The sequence below is a fragment of the Octopus sinensis genome, linkage group LG1 (assembly GCF_006345805.1).
Source record: "Octopus sinensis linkage group LG1, ASM634580v1, whole genome shotgun sequence".
NCBI classification, from domain to species: Eukaryota; Metazoa; Mollusca; class Cephalopoda; order Octopoda; family Octopodidae; genus Octopus; species Octopus sinensis.
The window spans coordinates 207,152,542-207,172,422 of record NC_042997.1 but is presented as its reverse complement, the minus strand read 5'-3'; the positions used below and the strand labels follow the sequence as shown (position 1 = coordinate 207,172,422).

Here is a 19,881-nt window from a genome sequence, read left to right as displayed (position 1 = left end):
AGGCCATGAGGCTTTTTTCCTTCTATTATATATAAAAGTGTCCTGTTCATCGATATCTTCTGCTTCCTTCCAATGATAACTTGGAAGAACAAATATTAAACAGGATGCTGTCATTTGCTTTATGATTCTCACACAACATGCATAAGGTTCTCTTCAAACATTAACTGCTTCAATAAATCAATGTCATATGATTGATACTTACTGAATCAGAAGAATTTTCATCCCAGGAAGGTAATACCAGATGAAATACATTCTTACATTTGAGGTTATATCCTTTAGTAATGGCTATGTTAGATGTAGAAATACCTTGAGGATATTTCTGGCTACATTCGCTTTGTATCTGGGGACCAGCAGCATTGAGAATAAATTTGGAAATAGAACCATCATTAAGCTGGAGGTTTTTATTGGTGCTGTTAACGATGACATCAACCTACAAAAGAAATTTATGGTAAACAACTAAGGAACATTCCATGGAGAGAAGAGAAATACATTGTTGCAGTTGATATTGTTGTTAAGAAAGGCTCTACAGAATGGCTGTAGTAAGTTTGAGGTTCTTAAAGTTCGCAAAAGATATACTCAAGATATCAGATGTGAAGGAAATAAAATGTTTGAATTTGATTGAGAAAATGTTTTAATTAACTGTAATGATTCCTTATTTGGAAATGAAATAACAATTAAATATAAATAAGTTACATGAATCTATTTACTCACAGATGCATTAGAAATTGAATCAGGCATTAGGTTTATTTTAATGCCAGCATTTTCTCTGGATGTCACATTAGTTCTGGGTATCATGGAGGGTACTTTCTGTTGTGGATGAAGAGGGGATGGGTTTGAAGATGTGGTTTCTGAAAAGAAACAAATACCAACATATATACAATATATATATATATATATATATATATATATATATATATATATATATATATATATATATACAATATTATATATATATATCAAATGTGAGGATAAAATTCTTTTTGAAAAAAAATATATTCTCCCAAAAAATTTTATCAATGGCCAGCATATTAAAAAGTACCTTTAATGGTTAAATTTATAAACAATTCATAAATGAGGGCAAAGGAAAAAATTCTAATGCCAAATATGCCGAAAAATTGGACATATTGTCCATTAACTATATAATTTTTTTCACAATACGCACGCTACTCAAACAAAGGCCGACAGAAATTTCTAAAAAGTTCCATTATTACCATGTCGGACCGATTTCAGAGTTAGCTACTAAGAGCCCCCTCTTCGTCAGTGATACATGTGGCAAAAGAAATAAATGAGATACTTACTCATACCCATGGAAGAAGCAAATACTAAGTCACGGGCACAACTAAGTACCCCAAATACATCCAACATAGAAATACTCCAGCCCATTCGAGGCACGTGCGATTTGAACTGATATAAATTCAAACGTTCATTTCCGAACTAACTAACTCATTCTGTGAGAGCCTCAGTTCAAATCGCACATGCCTCGAATGGGCTGGAGTATTTCTATGTTGGATGTATTTGGGGTACTTAGTTGTGCCCGTGACTTAGTATTTGCTTCTTCCATGGGTATGAGTAAGTATCTCATTTATTTCTTTTGCCACATGTATCACTGACGAAGAGAAGGCTCTTAGTAGCTAACCCTGAAATCGGTCCGATATGGTAATAATGGAACTTTTTAGAAATTTCTGTCGGCCTTTGTTCAAGTAGCATGTGTATTGTGAAAAAATTATATGGTTAATGGACTATATGTCCAATTTTTCGGCATATTTGGCATTAGAATCGTTTTCCTTTGCCCTCATTTATGAATTGTATATATATATTATATATATATATTAATAAATGAAATAAAACATATGAAATAAATGAATAGAAGATTTGGAGATGATGTACAGATATCTTATATTAGAAGAGATGAGGTATTTTGAAATTCAGATGGTTTTATATTTACAGATATTTATTTGTATATTACATGTTTTTATACATCATATATCATATATTAGCGCTTTCGTCCATTCTAGTGGAGTTTTCAAATTGAACTAAGTTCTTGGGGAAAATTAGACTATTTTTATAGTGTTTTTGAGTGTGTAGTGGTGGGGAGGGATATAAGATAGTACAAGATAGTGAGGAATGGGGAGAAAGTGAGAGAGAGCATGTGTGTGTGTGTGTGTGTTTGTATCTGAAAAGAGTGTTAAAGAAAAAGAAGGAAAGGAAGAAAAGGGAGAGAAAGAAGAAAAAATTGTTTTCTTGCTCTTTTTGTGGCTGGTCAGGATGTTTACTCCAAGGGTGGCATGAGAGAGAGAGAGAGTTTGTGTGTGTGTGTGTGTGTGTCTGTGTGTTTGTATCTGAAAGAGGTATCAAGGAAAAAGAAGGAAAGGAAGTAGAAGGGGAGAAATTTTGTTGATTTCCTTGCACTTGGTAGGTTTGTCAATAATAATAATTCTTCTTGGCTTCTTGGCTTCTTGATTGAAAATCCAGTTGTTTTCTCCAAGGGTAGCAAAGTGTCACTTTTGAATAAATTGTTTGTATTTCCTTTTTATCATTGTCTTGTGAGAGAGAGAGAGAGAGTGTGTGTTTGCTCTCTCTCACTTTCTCCCCATTCATCACCCTCTTGTACTATCATATATCCCTCCCCACCACTACACACTCAATAACACTATAAAAATAGTCTAATTTTCCCCAAGAACTTAGTTCAATTTGAAACTCCACTAGAATGGACGAAAGCGCTAATATATGATATATGATGTATAAAAACATGTAATATACAAATAAATATCTGTAAATATAAAACCATCTGAATTTCAAAATACCTCATTTCTTCTAATATAAGATATCTGTACATCATCTCCAAATCTTCTATTCATTTATTTCATATGTTTTATTTCATTTATTAATATATATATATATATATATATATGCATGTGAGTAAGGATTGTATGTGTAAGATTGTGTATGTGTGAATATTGAGATATCTATAATATATGTATATATATATATATATATATATATGCATGTGAGTAAGGATTGTATGTGTAAGATTGTGTATGTGTGAATATTGAGATATCTATAATATATGTATATATATATATATATATATATATATATATATATCAAAGCAATTAAGATTCAAGTAACTTCCAATGAATTTACTTGAATGTGGTACTTAACTTAGATGCACCAGAAAAACTATATGGTGTTATCCATACAGTAATGTGGGGTGATTATAAACGAGAAAGAAGCAACAAGAATGGATTGGTTTTTAGTACAATTGTTTCATACAAAGACAGGCTTTATTACAAGTTGCAAAAAAAACCCCTCCCGCTAAGTTGTCCCAGTATACTCTATATAGGCGCCTTTTCTTTTCTCCCCATTCCACTTTTTCTTTTTTTCTTTTCCTTTTTCTTCTTTTTCTTTTTTCTTTTTCTTTTTCTCTTTCTTTTTCTTTTCTATCCTTCTCCCCCCCGTTTCTCTTTCTTTTTTCTTTTTTCTTTTTCTTTTTCTTTTTCTTTTCCTTATTTCTTCTTCTCCTTTTTCTTTTTCTTTTTTCCTTGTCTCTTTCCTTTTTCTTTTATTTTATTTACTTTGCCCCACAAATAAATTCCTTCAGCCTTTAGAAATATCAACATAGCAGTTTTGCACGGAGAGCAATAACATGGCAAATTACCTTATCATATAGCATGAAATGATTGTGGATTAATAATGGTTAAATACATCGTCTGTGAGTATGAAATTCCTCATCTTACCACTGGAAATGTAAATCTTCACAATGGATTAATTCACCTTTTCTGTGAAGCTAATAAGTCTTTAAAAACCTGTGATAAGTCTGTGCATCATCCTCCTCATATCTCTGGAAATTTAAATCCACACTATGGATTGATACATCTTCTCTTCGAAACTAATAAGCTTTTAAAAATCTGTGATAAGACTGTGCATCATCATTAAGGAACTTTGGAAAACTGTTTACAACCTATATCTGCCTCTAATGGAACTATCTCCAATATTTCATGAGTATAACCTCACCCACTTGTCTAGAGAACTCAAATGTATTTTAGCTGATGAGTACGGGACACTTTTATCTGCTGCAATTTTTGCAACTTGTAATAAAGCCTATCTTTGTATGAAACAATTGTACTAAAAACCAATCCATTCTTGTTGCTTCTTTCTCGTATATATATATATATATATATATATATATATATACTAAGCAATAAGGGTTTAGCAACGAGTTGCCTTACCACATACCGAATTTAGAAATAGCAGTCAAAGGGTTATAGCTATTTCTTCTACTAAAAAGGGAGATCTCAGTAAAAACAGCATTTGGAAGGCAGACACAAACAGGTAAGAGAGAATGAATTGACTGCAATCTATCATACATTTTTTTAGTTATCCACGGACGTACGTTTCGAAATCAAGTTTTAAGGAAAGCATACGAATTAAATATTAAATATTAAATAATAAATAATTCTATCTTACCGAAACTTCTTTTCTCTATATATATATAGGACCATATTTGAAAGACTACTTGGTGAAATTTATTGATTTCATTAAATTAATTATATTTCACCCTTTATATATATATATATATATATATATATATAAAGTTAATCCAAACAAGAAAGCACAAAAAAACACAACAACGCGAGGACGTTGGACAAATATAGTATTATTGGACGCTCAGGAAAGAAGGAAAGAAGGAGATATATATATATCTATAAACATATGTATAAATATGCATATATATATATATACACGTCTGATATATACATGTGTATACATCTTCACATATATATTTTCTTATATTGCTAAGCACTGAACTGCCTTAACCAAACAAATTCCTTAATTCTTCATACTACTAACCCCACCTCTCTGCCCCTACACTGAGACTCTACCACTACACATTTGTCACTCCTTTACCTCTTAGCCCCACACCCCCAATTCCTTCTAACTTTTTACACTCTAATACCTTTCTCTCTCCATCACCCTTTATCTCCCCACTCCTACTTTCAAATTATTTCCACTGACCCCTAACTGGTACACTTTCCCTTATCTATATCTTTCTTTTTCTTTTCTCTTATTTTCTTCTTTCCTTTATTCCTCACTTCCTGTTTTTTTATTTTATTATTTCATTATTTTCTTCTTACTTTCTTCTTTTTTCCCTTCTTTTTCTTTCCTTATTCTTCTCTTCCTGTTTTCAATTTGACACTATGAAAAGGATCCCTATTTTTAGGTCACTTTAAATAAAACCCTTGATTCAATAACACTGTGTATAAACTCTATACTTGGAATGACCAATTTTAAATACTATTGGATTTTACTCATAAGGTATTGGAATCTTATATATATGGATCTGGATCTGGTATTGACCAATCACTCTAGCTACGTTCACAGCATTTCAGTCGAAAAAACTCTCCTCTCAGACCACAACATGGTACTCTGCAATCTTAATTCCCGACATATAAAAACCAAACCAGCCAATCCCACTCCATGGCACCCATTTGACAACATAAACTTCCACAAAGTGGACTGGGGAACAATCAGAAAGGATTTGTCTTCCATCGACTGGTCTTTTACTCTCAATTCCCTTCATATTGAGACCGCGTGGCAGCACTTTGAAAACATTGTCACCTATACATGCTCTAAACACACTCCCAAGAAATCTACTAACACAAACAGAAACCGGCTCCCTAAAAAGAAAAAAACACTCATCAGGCGCATCAAAAGACTCAACAAAAAAATCAACCAATTAAAATATTCCCTCATACAACATCCACATTCAACAACAATGAAAAGGCTAGAGCTGGAAAAACTTCATCTGCAGACTAACATGAAAACCTCCATTGAAAATCAAAGAGCTGTGGAGGAACAATGGGTAATCAAAAACATCAAACAGAACCCAAAAGTGTTCTATTCTTATGCAAATAAGCATAGAACCACTGTCTCACCCATACTGCAGAAACAATATTGCTCTGTCTTCAGTGTTCCCACTGATATTGAAGTGAGGGAAACGAACGAAGTTGACTCCCAACACAAAATCGCAGACATAACCTTCACTGCCACCGACATCGTAGCAGCAATAAATGAGGTCAAATACTATTCTGCTGTAGGCCCTGATAGATTTCCCGCTAGTCTCCTGAAGGAATGTAGATATCAACTTGCAGTCCCTCTGACCAACCTCTGGAGAAACTCGTTAGATGCAGGTTATATACCAAAACAGTTTCTATCCCAGTCGGTCATCCCGGTTTTCAAACAGGGAAACAGATCCCTCGCAGTCAACTATCGCCCAATCTCACTCACCTCCCACATCATTAAAGTGTTTGAAAGAGTGTTAAGATCAAGGATAGCTGACTTCCTGGAGACCCACAAACTCCTAAATTCAAATCAGCATGGCTTTCGCTGTGGCAGGGACTTTCTAACACAGCTCTTACACCACATTGAAGATGTACTCTAAGCCTTGGGAACAGGTTCGAACTTTGACGTCATATATCTTGACTTCAGTAAAGCGTTCGACAGGGTAGACCATAACATCCTACTCTCAAAATTGGCAAATGTTGGAATCCGTGGAAAAGTTCTACACTGGATTCAGTATTTCCTGGCGAATAGAACACAACATGTTATAGTTGATGGAGTCCACTCAAACCCAGCAAAAGTCACCAGCGGTGTTCCCCCAGGGAACTGTTTTGGGTCCGCTACTCTTCATAATTTACGTAAACGACCTTTCCAGTGTCGTACATTACTGCAAAGTGAAAATATTCGCTGATGACACTAAGCTCCAGCAAATCGTCAATGAAGAAGCAGACCGAACTCAACTCCAGTCTGATCTATGTGCTGTGAGTCAATGGGCAGACAGAAACAAAATGCAACTGAATGAGGGAAAATTTGAACTGATGCATTTTGGAAGAAATTCCTCACTAAAACAGCCATACTCTCTTCCTTCAGGGGAACCGCTCACAGCCTCTAACAATATCAGAGACCTGGGTGTAATTGTTGATGACGATCTCAGTTGGAGTGCACACATCAAGAAGGTCGATATAGCTTGTAGGATGAGTTCCTGGATCTTAAGAACTTTCCGGTCCAGAGAACAAGGTGTCATCATACCACTTTTTTCCTCCTTTGTACGGCCACACCTTGAATACTGCTGCCCACTGTGGTCTCCTCACACAAGACAAAACATCTCCAGAATTGAGTCACCCCAGAGGGCTCTCACTAAACAAATTGAAGGCATGGCTGCTCTCGATTATTGGGATCGCCTTAAAGCCTTGAAACTCTACTCTCTCCAGCGTCTCCATGAGCGGTACATCATTTGTACGATGTGGAGAATATACCGCCAACTATGCCCAAACGACCTAAACATTAGCTTCAAGGTTCATCCAAGACTTGGACCACGGGCTATACGTCCCCTGCCAAATTCAAGATCACAACATACATGTACACTGCAACATAATTTCTTTTCCTCAACAGGCCCTGCCCTATTTAACATTGTCCCGAGGGAGATCAAAGAGGAAAAGGATCCCTCAACTTTAAACAGGGTCTGGATAGATTCCTTCAAAGAATACCAGATAAGCCACCCATAATTGGATACAACTCACCCAACAAGAACTCACTACTTGAACAAAACTGGATACAACTCACCCAACAAGAACTCACTACTTGAACAAAACTTGACTTAAACAGGATTCGAATAATCCTATCAGGTGGTGCTATTAAGTTAGACATGGCCTGGACCAATCTCTGGTCGAAACATATCTAAGTTTATCTAAGTCTAAGTTTATATATATATCTGAGAGAAATTTTCTTAAAGTAGTGGAAATGGCTAAGAACCTTTTTGGCTGCTATTTCTAGAAAGTTCAGTATGTGGCAAAGTAATTTATTTTACTAAGCCCTAATTATATAATGTAATATTTTAAATTCGCCTTAAATGGTCCTTTTACATACTGAACACTACTTGGTGAAATTGATTAATAACTAATTAATTTTACCCTCAATTGTTGATATTATAATTCATTTCTCTCTGTTTCTATTGCTTCGGTTCTCACCGTTAAAATATATGTTTACTAGATAGCCCACGTCGGTGGAAGGGGAGAGAGCAGGAATCTTCGCTTGCGCATTTTGAATTTGTTAGTACTGGCAGTCGGGGTGTGTTCATCTGAGGTGATACGTCGCCAAAGGGTATGTTCTTCCTTTTAGTGCTTCCAAATCCAAATTAAGAAATGTTGAGCTGACGAAAGAAATGCTGAGTTTATTTGGCTAATCTAGAAACGTTAACGTTCTCAAATGATCTTTGTACTTGTGATATTTTTCTGTTTTTACCTCCATACCTTCGTGAGTTATTTATGAGTAAACATTATCTGAGAGAAATTTTCTTAAAGTAGTGGAAATGGCTAAGAACCTTTTTGGCTGCTATTTCTAGAAAGTTCAGTATGTGGCAAAGTAATTTATTTTACTAAGCCCTAATTATATAATGTAATATTTTAAATTCGCCTTAAATGGTCCTTTTACATACTGAACACTACTTGGTGAAATAGATTAATAACTAATTAATTTTACCCTCAATTGTTGATATTATATATATATATATACCATTCAGCCTAAAAAATGGATCTACAAATACAATTTCCCTATGCATCTCACATCTATTTTTTTCCCTCCACCTCTGTTTTGTATCACATCTAAACTAACTATGACTTAATTTTCCTCTCACACCGTCTCCGATGAAGGGATACAATCAATAAATATCCTGGAAACAGCTGTAAGACCTTCTATCTATAAATGTTCTAAAATCTACACAGCCTTGGTTTCTTATCTCATTACAAAAAAATTTTTTTATATATATATATGAATGTGTATATATATACATAAATGTGTGTGTATATTTCTTTTTCATTTATTCTTTTACTTGTTTCAGTCATTTGACTGCAGCCATGCTGGAGCACCGCCTTTAGTCGAGCAAATCGACTCCGGGACTTATTCTTTTGTAAGCCCAGTACTTATTCTATCGGTCTCTTTTGCCGAACCGCTAAATATATCATCATCATCATACTTTAACGTCCGCTTTCCATGTTAGCATTGGTTGGATGATTTGACTGAGGTCTGGCGAACCAGATGTTTGCACCAGACTCTAATCTGATCTGGTAGCGTTTCTACAGCTGGATGCCTATATATATATATATATATATATATATATATATATATATATATATATAAAACTGAGAATGGGTGTCTGTCTGTCTGTGTGTTTCCCTAAAACTTGAGAACTACTCAATCAATTTCATTCAAATTTTACACAGGCCTTACTTAAGGTCCAGGGAGTGTCATTGGCAAAAAATTTTAACTTTTTCCCTTGGGCGACCCCACAGCAATATCATATTCTCTCCACTTTTTCAGTATTACGTGTTAAAAGTGAAACAAAAACATCTCTTTTGTAATGCAGATACTTTCACTTTAATACTGAAACTATTAAAGTGAAAGTATTATATAAGAGGGATGAACCATTAAAAGTGGTCAATCTTTTTGCTAGAAGTAGATCCGCTATGGTTTTGTATGCTACACCACTGGTTTTCAATTCATATTAATGAAATTAATATTCAATTTTTCACCCTTATTATGTGTGTGTGTGTATTAGCAATTCATATAAGATTGCATCAATACCTTGAACTTGAATAAGTGGTTTCACATAAATGAGAATACATTAAAAAGGTTTGTTGTTATTATTACTGTTTGACTATTGTAATCACGTTTGTTGGTTCCTCGCCAAGGAAACGTTGTTGTGTTGCATTTGTTAAATAACTGTAAACCGTAACCCTCTCAGTTTCGGTTATTGTTTAAAAATTGAATTGTGACCCTGCTTGGGGAAATTGACAATATTTTCACCGTCTTTACGGAAGCATTTTTGTTAAAATGCCTTCAATAGAAGAAACTCCAAAAATGAATTTCGCTGCAGCCGTACACTTCTATACAAGAGGGAGGACAAGATCCAATTGATCGAAATTGCAAGAGACGGGCCTACAATTCTAGTCTGTTATATATTTTGAGTATTGTTATCACTAGCGATATCAAGATCTAACTTTGTATTTTGTATTTTATGTGTAGATGTATATATATAGATGTACGTGTAATATGTACACATTTATATACACATATATACATGCATAATATATCTACCCATACACACATACGCACGCACACACACACACACACACACACACACACACACACACACACGCACACACACACATAGGGGCAGGTGTGGCTGTGTGGTAACAAACTACGTTCCAAACACATGGTCCTGGGTTCAGTCCCACTGTGTGGTGACTTGGAAGGACAGCATATGTTCAAAAAGATTTCCAAAGAGGTTCCTACAAGAAACTCAGACACGTGCTGATGGGTATCCATCATATGGACGCAGAAAACCAGAAAACGGAGGTTTCACAACAACTATTGGACAGCACGATATTGATAATAGATGGATTGTTCCATACTGCTCACTCCTGTCAAAGACTTTCAATGCCCACATCAACGTTGAGTTTTGCAACTCAGTTAAATCCATCAAGTACGTTTGCAAACAAGGGTTCTGACTCTGCAATGTTTGGACTTCAACAAGAATACTGCCAGGATGAGGCGACGCATTATCAGGTGGGACGGTACATAAGTAGCAACGAGGCTTTCTGGCGCATCTTTGGCTTTCCAATTCACCAACGACACCCCGCCATTCAACAGCTTGCAGTGCACCTGGAAAATGGTCAAAGAGTGTACTTCACCGTTGCTAATGCTTCTCTGTTGGCAGATGAACCAAGGGATAGCACACTCACTGCATTCTTCAAGCTTTGTCAAGTGGATCCATTCGCTCAAACCTTACTGTATCCACAGATTCCATCATGCTACACTTGGAATGGAAAAAATGGGCCCCACGGCCCTAAAAATGGGCCCCAAGGTCCTAAAAACCGTTCATGGACATGTCTGCACAACATACAGAGAAGCCTGCTATCGACAAGGTCTGTTAGAAGATGGTGCACAATGGGATGCAACTTTAGAAGAGGCTGCTTTATCACAATCACCTAAAAGTCTCAGGGCACTATTTGCAGTATTACTACAGGCATGCGAACTGTGGGATCCGGCTACTCTATGGCTCAATATAGAGACAACCGGTTGAAGACTTTCAGCGCCAAGCTCAACTGCTCTATCCTGACATGGAGGGTATCAGCAATGAAATCTATAACAAAACACTCATTGACATTGAAGACAGAATTGCTAAACTGGGTGTAAATGAATTGTCGACGTATGGCCTGCCAAAAGCATTCAGGTCAGGGTCAAATAGCCTTCCCACTGCTGTCATCCGTGAAACAACCTATGACACTCAAGCGCTTTCAAAGTACATTGTTGAAAATGAGCCTAAACTACTTCCGGACCAGCTGCAGGCCTACAGAACTATTCTTAACAGTGTATGCCAACACGAGGGACGAATCTTCTTCCTCGATGCTCCTGGAAGGACAGGAAAAACATTTATTACAAAGCTTCTCCTTGCAGAAGTTAGGCAGCATCAGGACATTGCAGTAGCTGTAGCCTCCTCTGGCATTGCAGCTACTTTGTTACCTGGTGGCAGGACAGCACACTCAACTTTCAAACTCCCTCTCAATTTAGCAGCATCTGAAATGCCTTCATGCAACATCAACAAAAGCTCAGATCAGGGACAAGTACTTAAAATGTGTCATCTAATTGTCTGGGACGAGTGCACTATGGCTCACAAGGAAGCTTTGGAAGCATTAGATAGAACCATGAAAGACATCCGAGACTGTCAGGCTCCAAAGTCCTCTACCCTATGGCATCATGTTACAATCCTCAGTCTCACCACTAACATGAGAGCTCAGCTACACGGCGACAAAATGTCCACAAAGTTTGCACAGGACATTTTGAGACTTGGTGAAGGCAAGATGCCTCTTGATGCTGCAGGACAAATGGAAGTGTGGTCATTTTCCTCTGTTGTTAATTCTGTAGATGACCTCAAAAACAAAGTCTTTCCCAACTTCACACAAAACTACCAAAATCACAATTGGCTGTGTGAAAGAGCAATATTAACTCCAAAAAAACGTCGCTGTTAACAAAATTAATCAACAGCTAATGCATTCTCTCCCAGCACTATACACACTTACAAGTCTGTTGATACAATTCCAGATATAAATGAAGTTGTGAACTATCCTCCTGAATTTCTCAATTCACTGGAGCCTCCTGGACTACCTCACACATATTAGCACTTAAAGTTGGAACTCCTGTAATGCTACTCCGCAATCTGGAACCACCAATACTTTGCAATGGAACACGACTGGTGATAAAGAAAATGATGTCACACGTTATCGAGGTGATTATTCTTTCTGGATGTGGAAAAGGTGATGACGTCTTTATTCCAAGAATTCCTCTTACCCCATCAGGAGCAGAAATTCCATTTACATTCAGAAGACTGCAATTCCCCCTTTGTGTCGGTTTTGCCATGTCCATTAACAAATCTCAGGGTCAAACCCTCTCTGTAGCTGGTCTTCTCTTGGAAGAGCCCTGCTTCTCGCATGGGCAACTGTATGTTGGCTGCTCAAGAGTAGGAATTAAAAGAAACCGTTTTGTATATGCTCCACAAGGAAAAACAAGGAACATTGTTTACAACGAGGTGTCATAATCTCAACAGCCAGGAGGTATATACATGATCCCCTTTTTTTTTAACAAACTTCATGTACTTTCATGTATTTATATTAATATACATATATGTGTGTGTGTGTGTGTGTGTATCCATGTATATGTAACAGAAAAGTCTAATTCTTCAATTGAAACTGGGTCTGGTGCAGCCTTCTGGCTTCCCAGACCCCAGTTGAACCGTCCAACACATGCTAGCATGGAAAACGGACGCTAAACAATGATGATGATGATGATGATGATGATGAATGTAACCGGGCAACGCCGGGTATCTCTGCTAGTATCCCTATATATATAAAACTGAGAATGTGTGTGTCGGTCTGTCTGTCTGTCTGTGTTTTTCCCTAAAACTTGAGAACTACACAACCAATTTCATTCAAATTTTACACATGCCTTACTTGGGGCCCGGTGAGTGTCATCAGCAAAAAAAATGTTCAACTTCTTGCCTAGAGCGAGCCCATAGCAATATCATATCTTCTCCACTATTTCAGTATTACGTGTTAAAAGCGAAACAAAAATATTTCTCTATTTTATGTCAGATGCTTTCACTTTAACAATAAAAATAATAATAACAATTGAATAATATGTAGTAAGTAATAATTAAAATCAAACTAAAGTATAATATAATCGTAACATAACAAAAGTAAAAATAGCAATTGGTATAAAATTGCATCAATGACTTGAAATTGAATAAGTGGTTTCACATGAATGGGAATAAATTAAAAATAAAATTAGCATGCAGAAATAGAATAGTCCAGATGGATAATAAAAAATTAAATTAAAGAAAAGACTATTGTCTATAAAGTATACAATGTAGAGAAAAAAGAAGATTTGAACACATGGAGGAAAGCACCTCTGAAAAGTGTCTTAGTACGACTATGAAAGATATCTAACCAGAGGTGGTAAATTCGCCACAATAGAAGCAAGGTTCGAGTCAACGGAGCGTGCAAGGGAGTACTCGACTCGAACTTGTAAAGTGGGAATATTTTATTGTTACCTTTATATCTGGGACATAGGACGTGCCAGATAAAAATTAAAATTGCCCACCCACCCCAGAAGGTGAGGTAGGCTGGATTGTAGCTACACTTCTATACAAGAGGGAGGACAAGATACAATTGATCGAAATTGCAAGAGACGGGCCTACAATTCCAGTCTGTTATATATTTTGAGTATTGTTATCACTAGCGATATCAAGATATAACTTTGTATTTTGTATTTTATGTGTAGATGTATATATATAGCCTTATTAAATCTCTGAACGAGATGTAAACAGTAACCGCTCGACAATGTAAAGTATACTAGCCATCTCAATATGGCTAACCACAAAGGGGGGTTGTTACTGTAGCTTTTAGCCCCATGAGATCATCGACTCCAGCTGGCTTTAGGCACACTATCTGTGCCCTTATGGTACTTGCAAAGGGAAGCCATCCCTTTCTCGTAAGCCTAAGTGATACGCAATGGACTGCAGTTTCGAGGTTGTTGCCTTTTATCAACGGGCGGTGACCACCGGATTACGATGAAAGGGAAAGCCTGTATGCAAATATATTTCATTTCATTTCATTTGGGTTTGAGTCCATGCTCAGGCCAAGTCGAAGACTCCACCCTCAGAGTCTGGTGTGGTTGCCAGGTTGTATTCTCTGCTTAATTTTGACATGTGTAGGAGCGAGTTTGAGTCAGTTTGTGCTCGTTGTGTATATCCTGGGAGATGGGGTTCATCTCTAATGGTGCTTAAGTATCTATCCAGTTGCAATTTGAATGATTCCACACTGCATCCTGATAGATTTCTGACATGTACCGGAATGGAGTGGAACAGTTGTGCTCCTCGAACCAACAGACTTGATTCTCGCAGGGTTTTTGCTGCCTGGCCAGCCTTTTTGTTGATTGGTGGTAGCTGGCAGCGTCTTCCGTGGCGCAGTGAGTGGTAGGTTTTGATACCAAAGTTTGGCACCTTCTGCTCTATCATTTTCCAAATGTATATAATTCGGTATCACTCAAATCTTCTTTCTATTGAGTACATCCTCAAGGTTTGAGTCTTTGCCAATAGTCCAGGTCCCTCGTTTCTGAGAAGTATGAGGTAAAATTTCTTTGGAGCGATTCTATCTTAGATAGTTGGCCCTTTGTTGTTGGTGACCACAACTGAGAACAGTAGTCAATCCTCGGAAGTATCATACTGTTCCAGAGGGTTTTCATTGTTGAGGTATCTCTTGATTTGAAGGTGCGCAAGATCCACCGCTGTACTTTCTTGCAGTAAGACAGACTGAGTCAAGGTGTTCTCTGAATTTTAGGTTGGTTCCCATGTGGATGCCTAAATCTTTCACATACTGTTTTTCCATTATTTGTTGTCCTGATGGGTTTCTGTAGTTTGTTGTATTTTTCAGATCTTGATCTGTTCCGTAGCGAATTAGTTCAAACTTCTTATCATTGAACAACATGTTGTTTGTTTCCTGCCATTTATATATGGTGGTCAGGTCCTTTTGTAAGGCCTCTGTATCCACCTCGTCTTTGATTTGTCTCATGACCCTGGTGTCATCAGCAAAGGATGAGACGTTGCTGGTTGTATCTTCATCTATGTCAGAGATGAGGATGAGAAACAGGATTGGGCCGAGTACTGTACCCTGAGGAACACTGCTGGTCACAGGTGATGGTGTTGAATGGGTTCCATTCACAGTGACTGTTTGAGTTCTATTTGTAAGGAACTCATGTATCCATGTACCAACTTTTCCTCCTACTCCTAGCTTTCGAAGTTTGTGACCCAGAGTTTTTCTAGTAACTTCCGTCACTGATTTCGAAAAACTGTCTGCAAACATTATTAAATCTCTGAACGAGATGTAAACAGTAACCGTTCGACAATGTAAAGTATAATAGCCATCTCAATATGGCTAACCACAAAGGGGGTGTGTTACAGTAGCTTTTAGCCCCATATTTGCATACAGGCTTTCCCTTTCATCGTAATCCGGTGATCACCGCCCGTTAATAAAAGGCAACAACCTCGAAACTGCAGTCCGGTGCGTATCACTTAGGCTTATGAGAAAGGGATGGCTTCCCTTTGTAAATACCATAAGGGCACAGATAGTGTACCTAAAGCCAGCTGGAGACGATGATCTCCTGGGGCTAAAAGCTACAGTAACAACCCCCCTTTGTGGTTAGCCATATTGAGATGGCTAGTATACTTTACATTGTATATATATAGATGTACATATAGATGTATATATATATGTACACATATATATACACATATATACATGCACTAGCACTATGACCCGGCAACGACGGGTCATAATGCTAGTATATATATATATATATACTGTTGCATCTGGAGAGAGTCATTTTCTTTTGGTGCCTTATAATGTAACACACTCACCGGCAAAATTTCCATTTATTTCTTTCATATTTTTCTAAAATTTTCGTTGCGTCTTGCACCCTTTTCAATAGTCTTGACTCTGTCCGTTATTTACACTGCGTTCCTTTTTGTTTGTTTGTGCGCATATGTGTGTGCCTATGCATGCATATATGTATGTATGTATGCATGTGTGTGTATGTATATATGTGTGTATGCATATGTATATATGTATGTGTGTGCATCTGCATGTATTCTGCATGTTCATGTGCTTGCACACAACCAGTTTACACAGGTAGAGTGGTAGAGTAGAATAGTTAGTGGGCTGTTATGTAGATAAATTTATGTATGCGTGTGTGTGTGGGGGGAGGGGTGTATGTATGTATGTGCATATGCACATGTATGCATGCATATGAATGTATGTATATGAACATGTAAGCATACACATGGAGAGTTACTTAGGTTATATGAACAAACAAGCACACATACGCAAATGAAGCCTGAAACACAGGACCATATATACACACACACACACTTTACTCTACACAAGGACACATGTGGAGACACATGTGGAGATGCACATCCATACATACAAACACGGTACATAGTTGCAGAACACACACTCACACACACAGACATGCACACACACACAAGGAGATAGAGGTACATACATAAAAAACACATGAACATGGACATGCAAGCACATGAATATGCAGAATACATACATATACAGATGCACACACATACATACATATATACATATGCATACACACACATATATGCATACCCATGCATACATACATATTTGCATGCATAGACACACACATACACACTAACCCCCACACATGCGCAGAAACAAACAAAAAAGGAACGCAGTGTAAATAACGGACAGAGTCAAAACTATTGAAAAGGGTGCAAGATGCAACGAAAATTTGAACAAAATAAAAAGGAGAAATAAGTGGAAATTTTACTGGTAAGTGTATTAAATAATAAGGCACAAAAAGAAAATGACTCTCCCCAGACACAACAGAATATGCTTCAACACACGAACTCACATAAAGAATCTTGCAAAGCAAATTAAAAAACGAAATGTATATATGTATATATATATATATAATCAACCGATAAGGGTGAGAAAATTGGATACTAATTTAATAGTACCATCAATTTAAACCAAGTGGCTTAGTGCATAAAAACCAGGAATACAATAAATTTTATACGTAAAATATAAGAGAGTGACACTACATGGTCGACTCTAGCACTAAAAATAGATCCGCTACGGTTTCAGCCATGAAGAGTTGTTTCCGATGAAAGTTAGCACAACAATTAGCGTAAATATATATATATATATATATATATATATATATATAATATTAAATTAGAGATAAAACCACTATTAGGCAAATCATACAATGAAAAACTTAAGCCAATACATAAGATTAATTAATTTATATTATTTTAAATATATATCAAAATTATTAAAAAAAGATAATTAGTATAACACTACAATCGTTTCATGGCTGTCCAATTCTTAAAATTTCGAGTTACAGTCATTCTTCAGGTGATTTAAATATTTAACTTAGCAAGGTTTAATCAATGAACCTTATATATATATATAAGGAAAGAAGAAATTGGAGATAAAATTGATGAATAACAATTAATTTACACCAATTATCATTTATTAATGATTCCCAGGCTTAACCACCACAATAATAATAGTTATTATTGTAAGGAATTAATTATAGCAATTTGAATCACAAAACTTTATCAGAGTGGGAAAATGAATACAGTGAAAAGAAAAAGAAAAAGGAGAAAGTGACAACGGTGATTGTCGATACATATTACACGCCGCCGTGGTGATCTCATTCTCGCCCACAACATCATAAGCGGAAAGTGTAACCTCTCGAAAGAGCTGTTCTTCACTCCTGCTCCAGAGCGTCGGCTGCAGGGTCATTCCGAAAAGCTCTACCTGTGACGATTTCATCTCAATCGAAGGAGAGGAGCTTTCTCCGTCCGGGTTGCGGATCCGTGGAACAAGCTGCCAGACGAGATGGTGAAGATGCCGACGACCGCTTTGTTCAAAGCCTCCCTGGACCTCAAGTGGCCTGAACTCTTTACATGAACACCACCCTGTACTTAACTCCATGTCCCCCTACATGGCCTTGCTATTTGCTTTTGAGCCAAATTAACTAACTAACTAACTAACATACTGAACCGCTGGGAAACTTTTGAACAACTAGAATTTAGAAACAGAATTGGAATAGTTATAATATTTAGGGGGAATGTGCAAGTTAAGAAAAAAAATAAACATAACTCAACTGGATTAAGTAAATTCATTTGGGAACTTAAGGATAAAAACCTTAGCTCTGATTTGGAATGGGATATCATTACTTCAGCACCATTTTATACTGTAAAAAATTAAAAATTTTACCTATGTATTAATGAAAAATTTTTCATCCTTATGTCTAGACTCCCCTTGATTAACTTGAGAGAGTGGAACCAAACATAGCTTGCTTGCACATAGGTAAATGTATTCTCTAGATATAATTGAAATTGTTTACTTCTCTACTCCTCCTCTCCCATAATAGTTACCAATAGTTCTTCACCATAACCATAGATAAATTGGAACTTAATTGACTGACTAATTGGCCAACTAATGAATTAAATTTATTGCTTAATTAATTAATTTCTTTTTTAAACACAACAATTATATATCTTAAAACATATACACCCCCTCACAGTTCAATAATTTACTTTTACCATCTCCCCGAAACAACACTCTCATTACTTAACAACACTGGATCAACTTTTCACTCACATATAGGTATGTACTTATCTTTATTTCTATATTAATTTACATATGACTGTATCATCGTGTGTGCGCATGAATCTACACATATATGGCAGCTTGTGGACACACAAGTACATCCATGGATGTGTGTGTAGACCCATGAGTATCCATGTGTGTGAAGAGGCATGGCAAGATAAATATGCACATGCACCTATATGCACATCACCTAGATTATAGCTAGTCTCCTTGGCCACCTCCTCTTTTTGTTATCTGATAAACTCTCTAACCCACTTTATTTTACTTTTGATATTTACCGTAACAATTTGCTCTTTTTCTCTCACATAAATAGATACGCAAATACGCAAAAAATATATAGAAATATATGTGTGTGTGAGTGTGTGTATATATATGTGTGTGTGTATGTATATAAATATATATTATAACATAGTTTATTGGATGTGTACTGTTATGAATTAGATATAGCCTGCCTATCTGTGCATGTTTCCTCCCATGAGCCACAAATACTCATATCTGTCCCATTCCACATTATATGCTTCTAACATGCACTGATATAAGAGACATAAGGCCCCTTACAGCATATATCCATTATTTACCATTTAGCTACAGCGATTAAAGGTTTCTTAATGGCCAGCCTTTTGTTTTTGAAAATTAACTGACCAATAGTATCCTCTTACTGTCCAGACCACTCTTACTCCGGACCAGGTTGTTTCAGGTATTCTGCCTACTTATAATAAGTAAAATACATACAGAATCAATAAATAATGAATTAAAGTCAACTGTTATTATTTAGTTCTATAACCACTGATATTTCTAAATATATTTCTTTTTATATTATTCTTTTTTGACCTAACCAAATTGCTCATATAGTTACTATTATATATTTAACCCATGCCATCCCACCATATATAGGAATATACCACTAAATATTAAAGTTATCCCAATTCTATTTCTAAATTCTAGTCAGTTGAAAGTTTCCCAGTGGGTCAGTATGTAACATGAATTGTCACTATTCTCACTTCCTCCTTTTTTTCTTTTTACTTTCATTTACCCTTCCACCCTGATGAAG

The 19,881-nt window shown here is 36.4% G+C and overlaps 1 protein-coding gene across 1 annotated transcript in view; it reads right to left on the bottom strand.

The window, feature by feature from the left end:
• LOC115209664 (protein mono-ADP-ribosyltransferase PARP14-like) overlaps positions 1–19,881 on the bottom strand; it is a 730,077-nt gene that overhangs the window by 540,929 nt on the left and 169,267 nt on the right. Inside the window, exons 10-11 of the mRNA XM_036508891.1 lie at positions 712–848; positions 203–430 (exon numbers count right to left, since the gene is read on the bottom strand). Coding sequence (XP_036364784.1) covers positions 203–430; positions 712–848 — 365 coding nt within the window. The remainder of the gene's footprint in view (positions 1–202; positions 431–711; positions 849–19,881) is intronic.